The sequence below is a fragment of the Phocoena phocoena genome, chromosome 14 (genome assembly GCF_963924675.1).
Source record: "Phocoena phocoena chromosome 14, mPhoPho1.1, whole genome shotgun sequence".
In the NCBI taxonomy this organism is placed as follows: Eukaryota; Metazoa; Chordata; class Mammalia; order Artiodactyla; family Phocoenidae; genus Phocoena; species Phocoena phocoena.
Genome location: NC_089232.1, coordinates 14791888 through 14816249, shown reverse-complemented (window position 1 = coordinate 14816249; position 24362 = coordinate 14791888). Strand labels below are relative to the sequence as shown.

The following is a 24362-nucleotide window of genomic DNA, read 5'->3' as shown; positions in this document are numbered from 1 at the left end:
CTAGGAGTTGGCATATTGATCATTGTCATCTGTTCTTTCCCTCTGAGCACTTGTGTTCTTGTATATGATATATCCTGCTGATTCTTTGTATTGACATTGGTGTTGCCACAGTATATACAGAGATAAAGAAAAAAAATAAATTACAATAAAATTAGAACCAAATGTGAAGTTAGAGATGTTTCAAAATTAAATGAAGGGATATAAAGCTGTTTGCTTGCTTTTCTCTTAAGGCTGTAGTAGCAAGTAGAGAAGGAATTTGGGAAGAGTGACATGGAGTCCTTGGGAGAATAAGGATGTTACAGAGGTAAACAGAGAGGTACCTAAGCACTCCTTGACAAAGTAAGGCTGTTGGTGGAGATTTCAGGCACCCTGTTTTTTTTTACATTATTGTACCACATGGTTACATTTTTATATATTTTTAAAAAACGAATAATAATTATTTCTCAATGCAGTTCCACTCTGTTTTTCAGATTTGTACTATGGTGGGGAAGCTTTCTCTGTAGAGCAGCCACAGTCTTTTACTTGTCCCTATTGTGGAAAAATGGGCTATACGGAGACATCTCTTCAAGAACATGTTACTTCTGAACATGCAGAAACATCAACAGAAGTGGTAAGTGAAGCAGCCTTGTGTCTAAATGATATGGTAAAGTATATTATTTCTAACATAAATAAAGCCATGTCACTATCATCTACCTCCTGTTAAGTGTACTGATACTGTTTGTGTGATAACTGTTAAATTATCTTCTAACAGCAAATTTTACACATCCTAGGAGGGAGGCTGCACGTGTACGAGGTGATGCCCCCTGTTTGTCCACACTAGCCTTTCTTGCCGTGTTGCTAAAAGCACAACGTGGAATCTTAACCAAATTCAGGAGCCTTCAGTAAACACGTGGTGAAAAGGTTTAAAGCACCCCGACCTGCAACACATCTCTTTCCATGGTATTCTAGCTGCCTGATTGATTTCTCTTTTATAAGGAAACCTTCACAAGGAAATTTTTAAATCTTTGGTCATATACTAAGTAGAAATCCATTGTCACATCTCATTGTGATATATCACTGACCTTCCTTGGTTTTCATCAGATCATATTTCTTGCTTCATAGGTCAGAGCTTTGAGGTCCCTAGAAGTTCCTCCTACTCTGATCTTTGCCAGTGGCCAGGGACCCAGAATAATACACAAAGAAAATCTTGGCTTGAAAGCTTTTTGGATATTTTACTTGACACCTGAGTCAGCATATATCCAACTTCAAGAAATGATGAGTGCACCCCAAAGAGTCCCCTTCCCCCCGTTCACCATTGGTAACAGTAGATAAAGTGAGCCATGAGAGCTGGAACTGTGGGTGTGGAACTCAGAGAGTTTGGGCCCAAGCATTTGCACATTGCTTCAACTCATAAGCCCCTGAATGTACTCAAAGCAAATTAACTGAAACTCAGGAGAAGTAAAGTAATAGTGTATCCAAGGACTCACAGCTAATAAGGGGCAGAGTCAGGTGTTTAAACTCAGCCAGAGTCCCTCTGGGTTGTAGAGTCCCTACTTAACCACTGTCTTATTCTGTCTCCACTACAGCCCTGCTGTTAACAGCTGTGAGAGTACAGGTTCACTGTTACCTCCACTTACACTGCTAGTTGATGTTAAAGTTGTTATAAGATTCATAGTTCAGACAGTTGGTAAATTTACATTATGTAGTTCTCAAATCAAATTTTACCGTCTAACAACTCAAAAATGCTCTCATCCTGCACCTTGGGGAACCTCAGAACACTATTGTCACATTTTACTTGTGTCCTTAATTTGTTCTTTTTATTCTACAAAGGTGATTTTGCTTCCTTTTGGAACAGTCCCAGATAACAGTGTGAAGAATGAATGCTGATTTGATTGCATCTCTGTCCTGGTTGTTGTGGGAAAATTGGAATAATTTCTCTTTGATTTAAATTCTGTTAAGTTTGAGAATTTATTTACCTAGCTATAATAAGGAGGGGTTTCCCTATTGTAAACCTGGCATTCTTAAAATCATTATTATATTAGCCAGTAGGCCCTAGTGTAGTAGTTCCATCACCCCTTTGGGACAGGACAATGTGTCGGTTTTCCACATCTAAAATTGGGGAATCCAGTGGAAATTCAAGTCCTCTCCATGAATGAAAAGCTAATTATTCATTTTTTAAAATGAGAGTCAACTACCAGCAGCCTTGCCTTTATTTTTTTCCAGAAAGTAAATACAATTTATTTATACTCCTTTGTACCTGATACACAGTTTGAAAATTAAATACCATCTACAAATAGTTTTATGGTCTGTCTCTCATAAGTTGTGTTCAGTTATATGCCTTCGTTTAGTTCCCCAACTTTTGGAACATAGCTCAAGGCAGCGGCCATACCATTTTTTCATATTAGTATTTGTGTAATATTTTAAGGCTTTCTCTCTCCTCATGGGCTCTTAGTCTGTATGAGCACCGCATCTACCTCGCTTCCCACTCATTAGCACACCCAGACATTTCGAAGTGAAAAATAGCAAGCAGGCAAGAATCTTTGATACAAAGGTGCTTGATTCTTTGAATCATGTAGGTCGTGTCCTAGATCCGGGGCTGACATCAGCAGGTGTACCACGTGTGGAATACTGGCCAGTGTCCGTGCTCAATGATTGCCGCCTGTGCCTTGCCAGGTGTTAAGTATTTTGAATGCCTCTAGGTATATATGTGAAACACATTATCAGCTCTGTTGTGTTACAGTTATACGTAAATGTCCATGTGATATTATTATGTGTGCCTTCTCAACACCCTCCCCCCTGTGTTTTGCCAAGTCATGGTAATTAAAGCATTTTTGAATTCTGGAGTTCAGGAGTGACTCATGTTATTTTGGAAGGTAGGGAATTAGATTCACATAATAACTGTATCTCTGTTTCTATTCCTGTTTATATTTTTCTTCCTAAATGCTCAATTTTCTATCCTTCTTTGCCCCTGCATTTCCTGCATATCTCTCCTCTGTACCACCAGCTTGTACCTTCCTCTAGGACTTAAGGATCTCACTCCTCTAACCAGCATCCCTTTGGAACATTTAGGAGTGAGAGGATATATCCCTGCAGATATTACTGTCACCACTAGTAAGCACTTACCGATACCTGACATAGCTAGTAAGAAAGTGTACGGAAGGTTAATTTTTTAAATAACTTTGTAGTCTTTGTGTGTATATATATATTTTGTTTGTTTGTTTGTTTGTTTTGCGGTACGCGGGCCTCTCACTGTTGTGGCCTCTCCCGTTGCGGAGCACAGGCTCTGGACGTGCAGACTCAGCGGCCATGGCTCATGGGCCCAGCCTATCTGCGGCATAGGGGATCCTCCCGGACCGGGGCACGAACCCGTGTCCCCTGCATCGGCAGGCGGACTCTCAACCACTGCGCCACCAGGGAAGCCCCTTTGTCTATATTTTTGTCTCCTTTTTCAACTTGGGACTCTAAGGCCCCAACCTAAGATTTGCCTCCTTTCTTAAGATTAATTTAAGATTGCTCAAGAGGCTTTTGATTTTGAGGATATGGAGGATCCTTCAAACTAGATATTATTAAAAACATCTGACTTAGAATGCATAGTGAAGATGATTAAAAATTTTACAAGCAGATTGGGTGTAGTCTCAGGGATCTTTTTATAAACACCAAATCTGATAAGCAGTGTGATTTTGAAGTTAAGCACAAGTTCTTAAAAACCCTCATAGTTATGAAATCTGGTTGATTGGGACTAGTTTTTGGTTGCGGGAAGAATTAAGAGGGGAAGTAGCACAGTATGTAATTATCAAAATCCATCAAGCTGGTAGTAGAAGTGAGCGCTAGAGGTCAAATGGGATTACAAACATGAAGGATTTGTTGAGGAAGTGGTAGGAATGTGGAAGAAATACGGTGGGAAAGCTTTGAACATAAAAACATTAAGCATGACTCCTGAAATTTTTCTTAAATCTTACATTTGAGGTGACTTGCACTGCAGCTAATTAGAAAGCCTTTGGGGATTTTTGTTGTTGTTTTTAAATGAAATGTAGCTTTACCTCTAATTAATGACATGTAATTAATCTTTCAGTTCCTTGTTTAATAAATCTCTTGCAATTTATATTAAGAACATTATGCTTTAAAAAGTAAAAGTACTTTTGTTCACCAACATTTTCTTCTCACTTCTAGAAATCTGTGTTGCAGTATACTACTCCGTTCATAATTGCATCAGTTCTCTAGCATTCCCTGCTGGAAGCTTTTTGCTTTCTATTTTTCATTTGGTTTTACTCTTTGGTTTCTTTCCTCTCCAAAAAGGGGAGGTTAGGGCAATCTCCAGCTTTTAGGTTTTCATACATGTAAGTGATACAGTCCCTCCGTTTTTTTTTTGTTTTTTTTTTTTTAATTGTGTTAGTTCATTTTATTTTCCCAGGGATACATCCGTATAAGTTTCTGAACTTGGCACAAGGTTATTCATAATATCATCTTATTATATTGTCGATGTCTACACTATCTGACTCTTTCTCGTTTCTTTTTTGGTGTTTTTTTTTTTTTTTTACCTTTTTTCTTTTTTTAATTAATTTTTATTGGAGTATAGTTGCTTTACAGTGTTGTGTTACTTTCTGCTATACAGCAAAGTGAATCGTCTTGCACCTTGGGGAACCTCAGAACACTATTGTCACATCCCTCCCTTTTTAATGAAGACCTAGATATGTTTGTAACAAATTGAGTTTAATTTTGAAATAGCATGGTTGTATTGTGTTCTATTTATACTGATTTGATAAGAAGTAAAAACCAAGAAGAAAGAATTATTTTAGAAATTTTTCACAATCTGACTATACAATTTTATTCTTATGGAGAAACAGGATGACATAAAAGGACTTTTAAATTTGTTTTTAAATGAGTCAGAATAATCTGTTTTAGCTGATAATTTTTTTAATATTTAGACGGTTGTTTGTCAATTAAAAGGAGCCATAGAACACAGAATAGAAATTATCATCATTGTGGCATTTTGTGTATAAACAGATGCATTTGATACCTAAATTCAACAAGCAGGAAAATATAAGATCAAATATACTGCAAACCAAAATAATGTGACAGGTATGGTTGATACATGAGGGCTATGAAAGGTTGCATATCTTTAAATTGTGTATAGGGCTTTTAAATTTTGACCATCAAAATAGTATCTGTATTTCATTGAAAGACCATTTTTATATGTAGATATATAGAGCTAACTTCCCAACACAGGTATTTCCTTATTAGGAACAATAATAGTGGAGTGAACCACAATTTTTACAAATCTTCTAATCTAATCTTGTACATTTTCTTAAATATTATAATTACCTATTTACTCTTATAATCAGGTAATCAAGAAAAGTAAGCATTTAAAAGCCAAATACACATTTTTTTTTAAAAAATAGGCTTTGATTGACTGTTACTACTTGCATTCTTCTTCAAAGAATGCAGTTGGATGCTGTCTGCTTTTCTGTGAACTAACAATGGTATTTTATTTAATAATAGTGGAGGAATACATAAAACTACCGTTGCTACAGGCAACCGTATAGCTACTACTCATTTGCATTTAGCTAGAGAGATTATAGAAGACCAGGATTTGGTACTTTTACCATTTGTGCTTTTCATTACTTTTGACTCAGAACACTTTCTTTTTTATAAATCACTTTTTTTTTTACTATCTTTAGTATTTGGCTATCTTTGCACATTTTTAATAATAGTTATTTTGAGTATATTTACTTGTTTAAAATCAGATAGTAATACTTTTGATTTTAAGGGTGATACAGCCATTCGTTTCCCAGTAGATTCTTGAATTGATAGCACAGAAGGAAATGATAGGAGACACGTTGGGGATTCCAGATTGTTCTAGGATAATTCAATTTATGTGTGTGTCATGATATTTTAAAAGATATTTCTATAAGAGATCAGTTCCTTAAGGTGATATGAAAACCAGGAGGGGCATCATTTAGAATATTATGAAAATGAGGTAATAAAAGCTTTTCCAAGAAGGTATTGTGCCTGGTATTTCAGAGTATATTGTTATCCTGGGTAGGGTTTTCATTGCTCTGTACTTCCCTCTGTGTTGAAGTAAACTCCTGTAGGGGAAGGTGAGTAGGCAGTTTTCAGAATGGGAAGAACACCCAGTGTGAAGGGGAGTGCTGGGTAAGAGCAGCAGGTGTAGAGACATTCACTTTGAGTTCTTTTTTTCTTTGGCCACTGGTTTGGTTTCTTCTTTGTCCTGTGAAATACTGGCTTGTCTAGTTCAGTGTCTGGACAGCTAATTTCAAGTCAGTGCATAGAAGTGGGGCCTCTTCTTGCAGGGCTTGCAGAAAGATTTGTAGGGAGCGGGGTATAAATTAAAGATGGGACCTCTCTGGCAACTATTGGAAAATTATAAGGTAGCTCAGTAGTCCTTTAAACACTTTTCAGCCTTGTCTCTTCTCCTGGTATCCCTTTCTTCCCCATCGTACCCCTCAGGTTAAAAAAAGAAAAACTGGTTAAGAAAATTATTCGAAGACGCCAGTCTCGGTCTTCATAGCTGAGGTTATTTTTTCTAGGAAATCCGACCAAACTCAGCCTCACTTGACAAACTTGTAATGCTCTTGAGGAGAGAGCATACAAAGCTTCTGTCATTGCCAGACACTCAACTCATAAACAACATAAACCCACTAACTTACGTGGAGTCATTTGTGACTTTTCACTAAAACTGTTGCTGGCTTTGGACTCTGCCTCCCTGTGCCTGTCTCCCTGCAGCTCGCAGGTGCTTACGGACACACTATGCAACAAGAGGTGCCCGTTTCCTTTTCTTTCTCTAGGTCTACAGGGGACATAGATAGCTTACCCCAGGATAGGTGGAAACAGTAAAGCTTACACTGGGGTTTTTCTTCTCAGTACTCATGGATACGAGTGCTCATATTCAGAGTGAACTGTGAACAGGATGAAGAAATGCGAGCGCCCTGACCCCTTTGGAGTTATTTTTCATTGTGGCTAAATTATGTTTTTTCAAGTGTTATGAACTCCCAGGACATCAGTATACACATGTAATTTAAATCTATATCCAAGAAACATGTTTAAAACCAAAACTTTATTTATTTAGTACTCTTAAATCATATATAAAAATGTAAGGAAAACTGAAATTTTTATATTTAACAAAAACTCCCTAACATTCTAAATGCTACTCTTGGGAAGCAGGTGACAGTTCCAACCTCAGCATTAAAATGGGGAGAATGGAACTGAGGAGAAAAATAAATTCAATACGAAGTAGCTTATACTTAATTATAAGTTAATTTGAGTGTTCCACTGCAACAGCAGAAAATTAGATTATAATCGAGTTGAACATCGTGATCACTCGGGTCTTGAAAGAACCTATATCTGTATTGACAAAACAGGTGGCTAAGGTGCATGTAGCTACAATTTAGATGGTTCTAGAGAAGGCCCAAAATGAGTTTGTTGACCATGTAGCATAGATTTTCCACTAGTGCTTTTTGTATGTCCTCAAAGCAAAACTTCACTCTGGTCTTATTTTCATTATATCTGCAGATTTTATAAGATAAACTACTTTTAATTACTCAAGAGATCCAAAAATCTGGAGTTATCAGTTAGCCTTAGCAGTTGTTAATTCAGTAGAATGTCAACTCTCTTTTTTTAGTATGAGGAGTAAAATATAATGCATGTGAGGGGTTTTGTATGTCATGGCTTTAAATTATAATAGCTCCTTTGGGTCACCACCTTTCAGTAAAAGAAACTTTGTTAAAAACACCCCCATTGAATTGCAGTTGATCAGAAAATCTGCCTTACAGAACAAGCCCATGGTATTTCTAGAGCTGAATTTGAGTTCCTCAAGAGGAGAGACACAAATTGTGCCCCGGACATGAATTGTACCTAAGTATTTACTCAGTAAATACTTAATGAATTAGTTAATCCATAGTAACAAAATTATACAGTATGGCAAATTTAACCAGTCAGAACTTTAAGTTTACCAGCTTACCTGGACTTCACAGCATAAGTCCTTTAACTTACAGAAATTAGGACACGGTTGTAAAGAGCAGCACAAGAGAAGGTATGCTTATCGCACTTCCAGAAGTTGCCCTTATCTTAAACGACACTCACAAGGCTTTACTTAAATGTTTTTATTTGAATTTACTACATAGTCTACATAAATATCGTAAAAAAGGAAGACCCCAACTTTAAAAAGAGGCTATTTTTGTAAATGTCCTTTGGACACCTGGTTTGGAGCTCAGAGCACAGTAAGCACATAAGTTGCCAGAACACATCATGTAGTGAACTTTGATTTCAGAGCTAGCTTGGGAAAACCTAGGTAACCTTATACTAGAAAATTAGTATAGTATCAAACAACACAGGAAAATTATTTGGCTTGAAATTATGTTCTTGTGTTATTACTGGGGAGAAACAGCACATTCACATAAGGATGAAGAAATAATCAGAGCTTTTCTGAAGACACGAGAGCTATGGCAGTGGGCAGGTTCTTCACTGCATTTTAATTTTGCTTCAGAACTTATAACTCCTCAGATACAAGGCTGTTACTTTTAATCTTTTCAACCACGATTAACTTCATAACTTGACTCACAGCTGTAATAAAGGAATGAGGAATGGAAAAGGGGGAAGGAGTTTTGAAGTAATGACTGGACAAAAAACAGGGAAACAAAGGAGGATGGGGGCTGCAGAAGGGCTAGGGTGTGAGAGAAAGTGTGGGTGCCTGAGCAGAAATTAACTGAGGTGTTAGCTGTGATGGAGGAAATGGGTCAGGGTGGGGTACAACATTTACTTTGCCCTCAGACGGATGACGTCAGAAGAAAGGCTGTTCTGGGTCATGCCTGGGTCAGTTATTAAGGACAGCTTAGGGAAACATTTGCTGGTCTTTCTCAAGACTTCATGTATTCCTAACTTCTCAGTGTGTCTCTCCAACTATTAACCAGGAGCATTACATCTAATATGTCAAGTGTGAAGTAGTGCTTTCTGAAGTCATCAGATTCTTGGAGTAAAGCACGATGGCTGTCAGCATAATAAATTTAAAACATGGCCTCTACCCACACAGACTTTATAGCATGTCTAAAAACCAAACTAGCTCTTATGACACAATTGGAGAAAAACGCAAGGAGTCAGGGCTTTGTGACTTGAGGTAGGCCTTGAAAAATGGTGTTACTTCAAAAAGTGGACAGAATGGAAGGAATGGTATTACTCAAGGGAAGAGACATGAACCAAGATGCAGTGTTAGAAAGGACACAGAAGGTGGAGAGGATGGTAAGGCATTGATTGTTGTGTGAAGTGGTGGGAAAACTGAATCAGCCAAATGAAGCCAGATAGTAGAGAACCTTTAAAGCCAGAATATTTGTCCACTTGGTTTGGTGGACAATAAAGAGAAGTGTTTGCCCCTGTACAGAGGAGATACATTTTCTCTACCATCATGGCACCTAGGCTCTCATTTGGGAAGGGAAGGATGGTAGGGTTTGAGTGATTCTGTAGTTCTTTTGAAATAGGATGAACTTAATCATAATGATGATGTGGATGAACATGGATCAAAAAAGGGTAGAGGGGCTTCCCTGGTGGCGCAGTGGTTGAGAGTCCGCCTGCCAATGCAGGAGACGTGGGTTTGTTCCCCGGTCCGGGAAGATCCCATATGCCGCGGAGCGGCTGGGCCCGTGAGCCATGGCTGCTGAGCCTGTGCGTCCGGAGCCTGTGCTCTGCAACGGGAGAGGCCACAGCAGTGAGAGGCCCGCGTACCGCAAAAAAAAAAAAAAAAAAAGGAGTGGGGGGAGAAATTACAAAGAAGCTTTTGCTGCCTGTTATAAGACCATGATCATCAGAGAAGTGATGCCTCAGACATTTGGCATCACCAGAAAGTAACAATAGAAGATGATGTAAGGAAATCACAGCTTTTGAACATGTATTCTCAAAAGGAAAATGTTTCTCATGGGTGTAAAATTAGATCAAAGAAATAAATGAGTTTATCAGGTTTATGATCCAGAAACCTAGTCAAGAAATGCCGATTGCCAGGGCAGTTATTTCACCTAAGGTGTTTGCTGTGAGAAGAAGCGTGGTGTCCCAGAATCTGAGTTCAAGGGCAGTTTCAAGTGGTCTAAGAAGATGATGCATCGAAGTGGATCCTCCTCATGGTGAAGAACCTACCTAGCTCCCCAGCAGCTGCTGAACGAATCTGGTGAAAGACCAGTCTCTCTGTAATGCTGCAGTCTAGCTTCAGTGAAGGCCAGGTTATATGCTGGATCAGATAGGCAGTTTTTAAAATGCGTTTTTCTGTAGCAGTGAACAAAATGGGCAAGAAGTGTATCCAAAAAAAGGAGGGAGAGAGAGAGAGGAAAAGAACTCACCACATCATAGGAACTTAAATCCTCCTCTCTTGTTGTTTTAAAGCACTGTACAGTAGCCAGACAGAATGCACCTGCAGAGGGTTTTCGAGTTCAAGAAAGAAGTGGGGGGAAATCCGAACTTGCTTTAGACTGGTTGATAATTATATGGGGCGCTTGCTTTTAGATTTCTTTTTTAATGTACGTAGCCTGTCACAGGGAAAAAGGTTTTGTAAATTCAGTAGTGACTTAGCATTTACATGTTGAATAGTAACTTCAGAAGGTATGTTCTAGACATTGGTCACACAGGTGACCACCGGTGTTAAGAATCTATACTGACTGGTTACTCACTGGCAATCATGCACTGGGAACATGTGGAAAAATGGAAACTCCATTATGTTTTTGGCCTGGGGTCTCACCCCAGTACATGGGTAACGGCTTCCAAAGGAGCTACAGGTAAAAAGCAGGACTGACGGTGACCCTCAGTGGCAGGATGACACAGAAGGGGAAGACTCGAGCAATAGCAAAGATTGCTAAGACTGAGAATAGCAAGGACATTTGTGAATAAGCATGTGGGGGAGGGGTAGCTAATGACAAGATTTGGTGTTTCATACAACAGGGTAAGTATTATTTTTCAGTACCTTTGTATATTCAAGCAGTATTTACCAAACTTTCTAATTATAAAGTAACTGGGACCCTTGTCAAAATACAGATTCTCAAACCTAGAATCACTTTCTAGGCAGGAGTCTAGGAAACTATATTTATATATATATATATATATATATATATATATATATATATATATATATATATATATTTATACAGCAGGTTCTTATTAGTTATCTGTTTTATACATATTGGTGTATACATGTCAATCCCAATCTCCCAGTTCATCCCACCGCTACCACTCCCCCCCCCCCGCCTTCCCCCCTTGGTTCCATACGTTTGTAGGAAACTATATTTTTAACAAATGCTCCAGATGAATTATATCCTTAGCACATTTAGGAAGCACTGACTTAAGCCAATTCAGTAAGCCTTAACGTTGACAAATTGTTGTAATTTTTTTAATTTTTTATTTTATTGAAATATAGTTGATTTACAGTGTTGTGTTGTCATAATTTTAAGCTAATGTGTTAGCTTAAAATTAATGGAATTTTCTTGTTCAGGTGATAGATATTTCTGTATCATGTGGCGGTAGAAGTATGATAAATATTAATGTTGACAGGCTCATAATTTTAGGGTTAATAGCCTATCCTTTGGATATTTGTGGAATTTGCCTATCTTGTAAAAGGTATTAGGTACCATCTCGGGGAAGTAAAGACACACTCAGAGCTAAGCTGCATTTGTGCTCCTGGGTGCAGGGTGGCATCTGTCTCTATTCCCACCTCTTCTTTGTTTCTCCTGCCCCACTTTGCTCTTCTTTTTCTCCCTTCTTCTTGTTCTCTCAATTATCTCTCAGAAAGTACAACCTTGATTTACCAAAGTTTTTATCCTAAAACATGAGTTAGCTTTCTAAGTATAAAATGTAAAAACTTGTAAGGTGACCGGGCCTCCAGTTCCATCAGCACTTAGTTTTCCCTTCCAGGTCTTCATCTGAATTAGCTTCATGTGGCCCCAAGTGTCACAGCGTCTTCCACTTGGTTCTAATCTAGCCTCTTGATTTTTGTGTGCCAGCTGCCAAACTAGGTGGTCCTCCTACCCCAGTAGTTCCTTATCCTTGGTAATTCTTTATCCCTAGTTACTAGAGAAGTGTTTGCTTTTGTGTTATTTCTCTCTAAGTGAAGCAGTCTGAATACCTTCATCCTGCCTTATCCCGATAGTGAAATATAAAAGATTTTGAATTACAGAACTGAAATTAATATATTAATTATATAATATAATTATATAATATATATTAATATATATTAATATTGAAGGATCCTGATTTTCCTTCTATTCTACATACCTAACTCAAAGGTGATTTTCTAGTTTGTAGGAGATTATCAGTCCTATGAGGACATTCTTAGTATGTTTGGTATCTGTACTTTCCCATTCTGTCTTCCTTCCAGGAATGCATGTTCTCAAGGAGACTTTCCTCATCTAAGTTCACTTACATGCATCCTCACAGTACTGCAACTTCTGTAGCTATCTTTGTGCCGTTCAAGTTATAAATAGATAACCACCTTTTGGTGGTTATTTTCTCTTTGGATAAAAATCTCATACATGCAACTGGAGGTTGTTTCTGCTTCTCCAAACATTGTCAGTCTTTTTCCTTTTAGCAAATCTGGTCACAGTTCCCAAACAAGAAAGAAATCACACTGTCCTGCATTTCTCAAAGAGTTTACAATCTAGCTAGACAAGACAGAAACATGTGAAAAGTAAAATAAGTATATCAGACTCTACCCCACAGTGTCACAGCACAGGAATGGTTCAGACAGTAAAACCCAAGTTCCTGGTAAGGAGAGAGTTGATCATCTGTACACTTGTAAACAGATCCAATTGCTTTTCTCTCTGGCACCAAAAAAAAGAAAAAAAAAACAAGACGTTTCTGGCATCTTCTGAAAAAACACAGGCATAGCTATCTACTTCTTTCTCTCATTGGCCTCACAAGTATGTCCCATTGTGACCTCCCTAATTCTTTTGCACAGTCTTGCTTATATGTTATTTTTCTTGAGCAACTTTAGGTTTTCTTGAGGATATTTCTCAGAGTCCTGAGGCAGATAATCAGGACAGCTGACTGCACATTAAGAGGAACCTAGGATCACATCAGAGTCTGGGAACTTCTGCTTTCTAGTCATTAGAGATAGGGATTTGTGTTCGCTTAGGCTCTAGGAATCAGAGTGATTTGTTTTCCCCTCCGTATCCCGGTATTGTCCTTCCAGGTCTCGCCTTTTTCCTGCTGCCTCATCTCCAGTGCCGCTCTCCTCTCCCACTTGCTGTGAGCTGGCAGTAAGGTCAACCAGATGCCCAGTTTTACTCCAGGTGAAAGAACTTAGGCACGGGATACATGTATTGGCAAGATGAATCCTACCCTCAGCTCTCCTGTCCCTGGAGGGGCACAAGCTGAGACCTTTCATTGTCCTGGTCCTGTGGCTCCCTTTGGTTGTGCTCCTTTGCTGATATCAGACCTTTCTTCTTGGTTCTGTTCTTTCAGCTTGAAGTTCTTCATACTTCAAGGTTTGGCTACCACTCTTAGGCCATCATCTGTCCAGTTGGATTTCTGGAAGAGTAAGGGGCTTTCCCCTGAAAGTTGTGCATTCTTCCTGTCCTTCCCTCTCCTTCCTCCTATTTCACCACTTATGTTGAAACTGCTGTTTCAGAAACCACGTTCCCAACCTGTCAAGCCTCCTCTGCCTGTGGACACGTTATTTTATTTCTTCTTTCTCCTCTGTCCTTTGCCCTCAGGCCCACAGCGAAGTTGTCTTCTACTCCTTGACCTGCTCTGATCACAGGCTTTTGTCCTACCTCCCGTCCTTCTGGGAAGTAAAGTTCTAAAAATGGTCTCTCATACCCACTCGCCACCTTGGAAGTCCCATTCATGAATCGATAGAGCATATTTGCATATTATCAGTAGTCATTGTCTTACCATACCACATTCAAAGTATTTAAGTTCGTGCAGTTGTGTTTTTAGTAAGAGCTTTGCTGTCTTGTTTGGCTGTTGGCCCTCAAGTCTAGCTTACTTTAGGGAAGCTTATGTCTCAGCCTTTACCAGTAAGACCGGACTTAGACATGAATGTGCACTAAATAGCCCACTAAAAAACTATTTTTATGGAAACTGTGTTCCTAGACTATGCAGATGAATTGGCCAGGCTGTTGGAAGTCGTTGCCAGAGCTCAGATTTGACCTGTGCGTTTAGAATTATCTGTCTGAGCCTGACAGACGTCTGCTTCAGTGGAGTCACAGCACTGATGCCTGTGGTTCTTGTTCAGCCTCCGCAGCTGTTCACTAGTTCAGGATCTGCTTTGTTTTTGCCTGGTTAAAACCTGGTCAAGGTAAAATGTACAGTAAAGTATTCATCCGGAAACATGTCTGATCAGTGTTCATCTGTAAGTAAACCTGCTTTCTTTACTTTCATTTCAGATTTGTCCAATATGTGCGGCATTGCCTGGAGGCGATCCTAATCATGTCACGGATGACTTTGCAGCTCATCTTACACTTGAACACAGAGCCCCTAGAGATTTAATATCCTTTCGAGAGGCAACAAGGGGAAAAGTTGTTTGTAACATTTATCATTTCGATGAATTTTAAGGACGGCATCCCCAAAGAGGAAAACTAACCTCCAGACTATCTTAGTTGATTTAACCTTTTCCTAAGAGTGACTCAGTGTTAAGGTGCAATTTCTTATTTCTCTTTTTCTGTGCTGTGACTGTTGTATTAACCATGCTCAGTAAGTGGAAGTTCCCTTGCTCGTCATCTTTAGTTCGTTACCATCAGACAGTTTGACCGGGTTATAAGTCTTCAGGAGGGTGTTTTCATACGAAAGAGGAAAATGCTAATCCAAATTAAAAGCTCGTTCATTAACTATACGGAGGATGTATTGGCTTGCCACCCCTGTTCTCTGTTGCCTCACCCTGTTATAGGCTGGATGGTGGGCAAGTGTGCGTCGTGGGGCTTCCTTCCCTTTTGGAGTTTCCTTCTCCAGAGAGAGCCGTTTCCTGCCCAGTCTCTGAGTAGGATAGCATAAGGTCAGGTTCAGGTCTAAATTCCTTTCCCACTTTCATTTCTGCTTCCCCTCCCAAACCAATCTCATGACAGTTCCTGGCAGTATTCCCTAATAATCGCCAAGAGATTACTGGCCCCCCAGAGTAAGTTAATTTTGTAGACTCGGTGCTTCTGGTTTCAAGTTATGAATTGTTTTTCTGAAACTATCACCTATTAACGTAGGGTTCTGTTCTCATGTAAAGGTTTTAGTGTTCGCTGCAATTTGAAGCAATTCAAGAGCTAATCACAACCTTTCTCCCTGCCAGACTTCATTCTGATTCCTTTGCTTGCCTCCTGGCAATCATAATTCAAGCTTAGACTTATTTGAGGAAGAAACTGGTCTGGTGGTTTTCTTATCCTACAGGTCCCATCCCTTGCTCACAATTCCTAATATTCTAATTAGAAATATGGCCCTTTAGAGTTAGGGGAAGATAAGTGGAAACTAATGGCAAGAAAAAGATATCGACCCATCCTGAGATGTTAGAATATCAGCCTGGACTGAGCCAGTCTAGGACAAGTACTGAAAGAACAGAGGAACCCACTCTTCCTCTCTCCTAAATGCAGGGGACACTAAAAGCAAAATGAAGAACGCGGTGCTTGCTTGTTTTTGTTTTTGTTTTTTCCAAGAGAATATGAAGATCCAAATAGGCCAAGAATACTTTAGCCTTAGGGTCACTTCGCATTTTGTATAAAAGAATCCTATAACGAGACCCAGAGTTATGCTTGATCCACGCTTCACTCCATCTTCATGGAGAAGCTGGGCAAATAACTTAAAACCATGCTGTTATCCTGCACTTTTTCAGCAAGTTCAAGGGCCTCTAGTGAAATTAGTATCCATTCAGTAGAATGTCCCGTATCATCTACATGCATTTTTGTAAGATTTTTATGAGTCTTTCATTACCAAGAAAAGATTAACTTATGCAAAATATAAGAATAAGAGAAGTCATGTGTTGCATTTTAGATTACTAACAAGTATTATCATTAAGTTCTAGAAAGCAAAATGTTGGCATAGCAGTTTTCCTGGAAACATAGCTGATTTCTCAGGTACTTCAAGTGCTACTGTGTGGTAATTTTGTTTGACATGAGGGAGTGACTTGTTTCTAAGCCTCTTAAGCACCCAAACTTCTTTTTTTTTTTAACTACTTTGATGGAACTCCTCCTAAAGTGCATTTTTTACGCTTTTTAAAAGCAGAGTGTGATGATCACAACATTGCTTTCTGCAGAACCCAAGGCACTGTCATACCACCATGAAACAGTGTGCATTACGGTGGCGCCTGAGGGCTTCCTGGAGCCGCCACCCACCCTGTCCCCACGTGACTCCTGAACCATCAGCTGAAAAGGCTGGGAAGTCAACACAAAAATTAATCTGTATTATATAGCTGTCTGTTGGCTGCTTTGTTTCTTTTTTTTTTTTAATTTTTGTTAGAGTATGCTTGATTTAGAGTGTTGTGTTAGTTTCTGCTGTACAGCAAAGTGAATCAGTTACACATATACATATATCCACTCTTTTTTAGATTCTTTTCCCATATATTGGCTGCTTTGAAAGAAGATCTCCCCTGCTACAATATCTAGTTCACCCAGTCGCCCTCCCCACCCTCTTTGCACACTCACACTCACCTGTGTGGAGGCAACACAGCGTTGTCTTCATGAGTTTTGGCAGCTTTTCGCTCCTCGGGACCTTCTTCAGTGTAACTCACACGCAGGTGCGTCAGATGGTCGAGGCTGCCGGAACTTTGACTTCTTGATAAATGTGCTGTTACTCTCTCCGTGTCCACCTGTACAGGAAATTCAAATCTGGTTTTCTGCTTAGCAGCAGCATTGGAAGAAAAAAAAAAAACTTGACAGATTAAAACTAATAGCCAGAAGGAGTCTTTTACTCCTGAATTTAAATTATTTATACTGTTCGGTTCTCATTACAGATGGTCATTGAGATTTGATTAGCCTGTATATTAGCACAGTTCTCACCAAATATAAAAAATTGCTGGTTATTATTTGTGGTTACTTCGGTTTGAGCATATATGGAATTCAATACTGAGTTGAGGGTAAGAGAATGTCTCACCCCTGGTGTCTGACCAGGCAATGCCTCTCACCTCGTTTGGCAGTGTTAGGAAGGAACTTCTTCCCACCTGGAGAAACTTTTTTTTCTCTTTGAAAACACACACACATGCACAACATACACACACAGTATACACATACTCACATGTTGCTTTATATTTGAGTGTCTTTTTTTAGAGTTAATAGCCCTCATAGATAGAGTTGTACCATTTGTATTCTAAATGAAATGTGCTATTTTAAAATGCTTATAATTGGGAAATCTGCATGTCTATCTCGCAAGAGGACTCGAGTGATTTTTTTTTTTTCTTTCTATGAAATACTTCAGTTTTTTCCTTAACTTTGGAGTTATGATGAATCGAGTGGTGTTCGACATGTACGTAGAATGTTTCACCCTGGCCGGGGATTGGGAGGTCCTCGTGCACGTAGATCAAACATGCACTTTACTAGCAGTTCTACTGGTGGACTTTCTTCTTCTCAGAGTTCATATTCTCCAAGCAATAGGGAAGCCATGGATCCTATAGCTGGTAAGTTAGTTTCACATTAATAAAGGAAATGGCTGGGGATGGTGGAGCTCCCTTTAAAAATTTTTGGTAGGATCTGTATTCTTAGTCTCTTATCACACGCCACATGTTCCTTGACAAAATTCCTCTAAATTTTATAAGTATAAAACATGTTTAAAGTAGACCACATAAAGTAGTTCATATTATTTTGGCATTTCTTTAAGTACTTAGAGGTATAAGAGAATAAGGAACAGTCAATGTTCTATTTGTGGCCTCCAGTGAAACCCAAGAAAGTCATAGAAGATGTCAGAGTTGAAAGACCTGCAGAATTTCATGGCTCAGCCTCCACAAGCACACAGATAAGAAAATTAATTGACAGGACTAAAGAATTAAGCTCTTCTCATGGAAGAAAGTCAAGTAGGAGTGTCTTGTCCTTGCCTTGATTTGAGAACTATATTATTGTGGAACATTCATGTTTTAATAGCTTGGGAAAATCTTACTTTAAAAAACATTTGGGGGCTTCCATGGTGGCGCAGTGGTTAAGAATCCACCTGCCGGACTTCCCTGATGGCGCAGTGGTTGAGAGTCCGCCTGCCGATGCAGGGGACACGGGTTCGTGCCCCGGTCCAGGAGGATCCCACATGCCACAGAGCGGCTGGCCATGGTCGCTAAGCCTGCGCGTCCGGAGCCTGTGCTCCGCAACGGGAGAGGCCACAGCGGTGAGAGGCCCGCATACCGCAAAAAAAAAAAAAAAAATCCACCTGCCAATGCAGGGAACATGGGTTCGAGCCCTGGTCTGGGAAGATCCCACATGCCGCAGAGCAACTAAGCCTGTGCGCCACAACTACTGAGCCTGCGCTCTAGAGCCCACGAGCCACAACTACTGAGCCCACGTGCCACAACTACTGAAGCCCATGCGCCTAGAGCCCGTGCTCCACACAAGAGAAGCCACCGCAGTAAGAAGCCCACACACCACAACGAAGAGTAGCCCCCGCTCGCCACAACCAGAGAAGACACGCGTGCAGCAACGAAAACCCAACACAGCCAAAAATAAATAAATAAATTTGTTATCTAAAAAAAAAAACCACACATTTGGGGCTTCCCTGGTGGCGCAGGGGGACACAGGTTTGAGCCCTGGTCCGGGAAGGTCCCACGTGCCATGGGGCAACTAAGCCCGTGTGCCGCAACTACTGACCCACGAGCCACAACTACTGAAGCCTGTGTGCCTAGAGCCCGTGCTCCACAACAAGAGAAGCCACTGCAATGAGAAGCCCACGCACCACAGTGAAGAGTAGCCCCAGCTTGACGCAACTAGAGAAAGCCCGTGCACAGCAACAAACACCCAATGCAGCCAAAAATAAATAAATAGGAAAAAATTGTTTAAAAAAAACAACAACAACATTTGAACATGTAGTTCATAGCCAAGCCACCGATCTCATGCACGGCCAACCTGGGAAGCCAGCAGCAAAACACAAGGTTTGACAGTCAAAATGTCAGAAGTCACTGTAGCCTGAGACCCTGAAAGATACAGTAAGCGCTGGCAGGCAGTAAGAGTCCAGGGAGCCTGTACAAGTCCGAAATGTGTACGTACAGTGGAACGCATACCTGAAATGCAGCTGAGTATACATCTGTCATCGAAAGTAGGAACAGTGTTATTCATAAAATCTTCCTTAAAATGTGAGATATTCAGTGTAAAATCGTTTTTTTTTTAATAGATTTATTTATTTATTTTTGGCTGCGTTGGGTCTTCGTTGCTGTGCACGGGCTTTCTCTACTTGCGGCGAGCAGGGACTACTCTTCGTTGAGGTGCTTCTCACCTCAAGGCTTCTCCTTTCAGTGGCTTCTCTTGTTGTCAAGCATGGGCTCTAGGTGCGCAGGCTTCAGTAGTTGTGTCAAATTGGCTTCAGTAGTTGTGGCTCGCGGGCTCTAGAGCACAGGCTCAGTAGTTGTGGTGAACGGGCTTAGTTGCTCTGTGGCATGTGGGATCTTCCCAGACCAGGGCTCAAACCCGTGTCCCCTGCATTGGCAGGCAGATGCTTAACCACTGCGCCACCAGGGAAGCCAGTGTAAAATCTTAATTTCAAATGTGCTTTGGGCATTTGGATGTGCAGTAAGCCCCAAAAAACTGAGTTTTGGGAATTTTAAAAAATACTTCTTCATCCAAAAGTATATTTACCTGCTGTCTTTGGTAGCAGGCTCTAAAAGTTAATGTGATTTCTGGGGGCAAGATTCACAGTTGAGACACTTTCTCCATTCAGTTTTTTTCTGTCAGTGAAAATTAGTTTATGTTAGTGATGGACTATATGAAAGATTGGTGTTAAGAGCCCCTGGAATAAAACTACAGTGAGCAGTAAGGCAGAAATGTGCCCTGGAAATGAATTTTAATGGTGAAGAGCTTTGCCAGCCTAGTAATGTTGAAAGGGCAATCATCAAATCCATGTAAGCCAGATAGACCCTCCACGTGGGAGAAGGCAACTACTGCACCTCACTTAGATGACAAGGCAGGGACAGAGAGCCACCTGGCTTCTGATGAGCACAGCCTTGTCCAAACAAGAGCGTCTAAATAGGCTGTACAGTCAGGAGCTAATCAGCTTCACTGGGCATCACCGGTGGTCCTCACTGCAGTGGTGCTCTGGGGCTCTCAAACAGCAGTACCAGAAGGTTCCAGAGAAAGAAGGCAGAGGCAAGTGTACAACCGTCACAGTTAGAAATGATGCAGGTCTCTTGGATTTAATTCTAAAGGGCATTCAATCATTAAATAAATGTTTGAGTGCTTACTATGGGTCAGGTGCTGTTCTAAGAACCAGGCATATCGTAAACAGTAGGCTTGATCCGTGCCTTCATGGGGCTCATGTTGAGAGGGTTTTTGTTGTGTTTGGACCAGCAGATGAGCCACCTTCGCCTACTAAGATACTAAGAGAAAGTGTAACTAAATCAGCCCATTATGCAGACAACTTGAAAAACAATTTGCTATGTTTTGCTTAAGAATAATTGTACGTGAGCTAATATTCATATGTATTTGCGTTTCCCGTACACAACACATACACGACTCTTGCCTCTAGGAGGCATCCTAAAAGGTATTAAGCTCCAAGCTGGAACTGTATGTTGCCACAGGTACCTTCCTGTTGACAGTCATTTTTAATGTTCCTCTGGTAAAAGAATGATCTGTAGCATTTTGTTTTCCTCATATTGAAGTAGACATTAATGTCTCCATTTCCATTGGCAGAGCTTTTATCCCAGTTATCAGGAGTGAGACGTTCTGCAGGAGGACAGCTTAATTCCTCTGGCCCTTCAGCGTCTCAGTTACAGCAACTGCAGATGCAGCTGCAGCTGGAACGACAGCACGCCCAGGCAGCACGGCAACAGCTGGAGACTGCACGCAACGCAACCCGGCGCACTAACACAAGCAGTGCCACCACTACAATCACACAGTCCACGGCGACAGCCAGCACAGCTAACACAGAGAGCAGTCAGCAAGCTACCCAGAGTTCCCAGTTTCTTTTAACAAGGTAGTTCATCTATTAATGTAACTTTGAGAAGTAGTATTTTATTAGCACCGCGCAGCCTGAGATGACCTTTTCTCTTTTGTGCTTATATGTGTTCTTAAAGACTCAGCCTTGGATCAAACCATTAAAACTCACAGATCTCTAATCAAAACTGTATATTCAGTATTTCTTTAAAAATATGAAAAGTAATAGTTTATTTTAGATGAACTAGGAATGCTGATGGTCCTGTTCTAACGGTGTATCATCATCTGATATGAATTTCTTTTCCCATATTGCCCATAAAATGTAAACATCGTATCATTACATATATGGGACATACTAGGTACATTTATTGTCATAATTAACATTGCTGTCTTTTTATTGCCAGTTTCAGTCTGCTGTGAAATATCCAAAAGTACAAGAGAAGATTTTATAATGTGGTGGTTTTCTCCTGAGAATTCCTAAAGAAGTGGAATTTAAGTTTCTGTGGTTAGCGTACACAAAATAACTATTTTAAAAAAATGGTTCACCACAGTGTAAAAAATACTTAGTACACACAGTAAATGGCTCTGCTGGAAGGAGTAGAGTTCTTATTTGCTTCTGAAAACTACCATTAGCAACCAAATATGTTCCTCTGCTGAGGCCTCGTAGGCATTTTATGTGACTTTTAAAAATAAAAGAATTTTAGAAAGAGCAGTAATGAGTAGGCTCAGCAGGTAAAGAACCTGGACCAATTTGGACTTTTAATGGAATAGAGAGGAATATAAAGTTAAAAACTGTGACACGAAGAAGAAAATTAGTGTAATATATCAGCTACCTCCAAAAAGTAATGTGTGTGACAACTAGATGTTAGAAGAAAACACTGTTTCTGTGGATATTTCTTTTATCTCATACTTTTAAACATCTCTGTTAGTACAGTGGCACGTGTGTATAGTTGTAAATAACACATTGTTGATGCAGAATAAAAACTGTTTGCACATCTCTGCAAATAGGACCCCTGTCAAGAGCCCCAGCTTTTACTAGTTTGGACCTTAGGCAAGTCACTTCACTTCTCCAAACCTCAGTTTTATAATATCCCATGAGTTTTGCCGCATTAGAATGAGAATTGTTTTGAGGATGAAATGGAGTACAGGTATGTGTATGGTCTGGCTCAGTATCTGGCATGTAATAAAAGCCCAGTTAATGGTACTTATTATCATTTGGTGCGGATCTAAGGAGGAAGTTGCAAGTGGAAAATTTACCTTTGTATTATCTCTGCAAAGTGAGTAACTGTGCCTGATTGATTATCACCTTCAACGCAGAGGAAGCACAGAGCCACAGATCTAGGTACCTGCCTCAGAAAGGAGCCCTACCAGTGTGCGTGTCTGCTGAGGGTTCGCTGGCCTGGGGGGTGGAATGAATGTCTCGCCCCACTGCCCTTTGGAAAACACATCTTCCCACCTTTGTTCCACTCTGGTTTTTTGTTTTTGTGTTTTGAGCTCCGGACTCAGTGAGCTTGATCTGGGACTTTTCTCTATGTAGTTATTCTAGACCAGACAGCCAGCAACCAGGGCACAGTATGGGTGGCCTCTTGAGTGCTTTCCTTGGATTCTGGTTGTCGCTTCTGGAAGGCCCCCTTTCTGTCATCTGATACTGTATGTTGCATAGTACCTGGCAATTTGTTGACCACTTTCTACATCTTTCACTGTGTCATTAGATCCTGACGCATATAGTTTACCTAAGGCAATATTTCCCCAAAAATATTCCCTGGAACTTTATATATTCTAAGAAATATAAATAGTTATTTATGTTCAAGTTTTTTTCCTGATGAATAAGTTTGGGCCAAACTAACTAACAAATAGTTTATTTACTCTTGGGCGTCTCAGAACTTCAAATACATTAACATGTGTGCTGAGAATCTTCAAGGCTAGGAGAGGGTCTGCAATGTTTCCAAGGGGAAGTCCTTGTCCCTGGCCACACAGCTGTCATGTGATATGTGTAGGGCTCCAGCCTCATCTTTGGTCTCTTTGACCAGGGGCAATTCCTGTTCCTGTTGCCTTGGAACTGATGGTGGGACACAGTTTCTTTGGGATCCAAAAATGGTTGACCTTTTAGAAAGCAATTGTGTAAGTGCTTATGTCAGATTCCAGTCTCTTGGTAATGGAGCCAACTAGCTTTGCTAACTCCGGTTTGAAGCTCCTTACAAGCTTTGCAGTTACTTCTAGATCCCAAATGAAGTTTGGCCATCAAGACATCTAGTCCTAGTACCGATTTTATCTGCCCGCCTCAGGAGTGAAACATTTTCTCAGTTATTTCCTAAAAATCAAAACAGTAATACTAGAATTACATGCTCTCCGAAGGTTTGGGGGCCTCAGCCTGTATGTTTCTAGTTTGCCTGCTTGCTATGTAGGTAGTTTTCTATGCATCCTTTCTCTTTCTAATAGGTTTGACTTTAGTTTGTTTTTCTTTTTAAGGCCTTTTCCAAAACTAAGGATGTGGAATGTATTTCACTTCTTAGCACTTTCAAAGTTTTTGATTGAGAATATGTAGCCTATTGCTCAATCTCCTGTTTCATTAGATACTCTCTTACATTGTTAATTTGGTTTTAATCATAAATGTCATCAGTCATTTCCTTTCAGTGTGGATTTAATGGCTTTTATGGAGTTACCTTCCAGATCCTTTTGTGTCCTTTCAGTTCTTAAATTTAGATCTTTTGTTTTCTAAGCCATGGATCTAATCATTGAGTGGTTTTGAACTTGATGGCTGTGAGATTTTTGAGCACGTCCCTTAACCTCTTCAGTTTCTTCTGCCTATAAGTTGATAATAATGAGACCTAACTCGTAGGAGTTAAAAGAGATAATCCATACAAAAAACACTTAAAGCAGAGCCCATGGTGAGTGCCCAGTATGCCTCCTCCATTGCTACTTTGGGATGCCCCCATGCCTTCCAGCGTCGGTGGGACAGCAGGGAACAGGTGCGGGGTGTAGACGAGCGTGGGCTCCAAGTGCACCTGGCTTCTCCGGGAGGAGCACCTGTCACACGTGCCTACTGAACCTCCTTTCACTGTCACCATCTTCTCCCTGTTCGTTACTTTTCTTGATCCCAGTGCTCCAACCAGTTTCCCTTTCTTTCTTTGCCACTAAAAATGTAGAGAAGTAAAATTAGCACTGAAACTAAGCAGAATTTTGCATAAGTCACTTAACAGGTTAGTAATAAAAATTGAGCTCTTGACAGCCGTCCAGTCTCTGTGCAAACGAACCAGGTTTCCCAACGTGACACAGGTCTCATAAGTGCCTCTTGTCAGCTGAGCACTGGGCCGTTAAACCTTGGGTCAGACCTGTTACACGGTCCTTGGTAGAAGCGTAGGTGCA

The 24362-nt window shown here is 40.3% G+C and overlaps 1 protein-coding gene across 1 annotated transcript in view; it reads left to right on the top strand.

The window, feature by feature from the left end:
• The window catches only part of KCMF1 (potassium channel modulatory factor 1), a 64065-nt gene that overhangs the window by 38867 nt on the left and 836 nt on the right, over positions 1 to 24362 (top strand). The window contains exons 4-7 of the mRNA XM_065890792.1: positions 471 to 610; positions 14352 to 14453; positions 17377 to 17551; positions 20754 to 21036. Coding sequence (XP_065746864.1) covers positions 471 to 610; positions 14352 to 14453; positions 17377 to 17551; positions 20754 to 21036 — 700 coding nt within the window. The remainder of the gene's footprint in view (positions 1 to 470; positions 611 to 14351; positions 14454 to 17376; positions 17552 to 20753; positions 21037 to 24362) is intronic.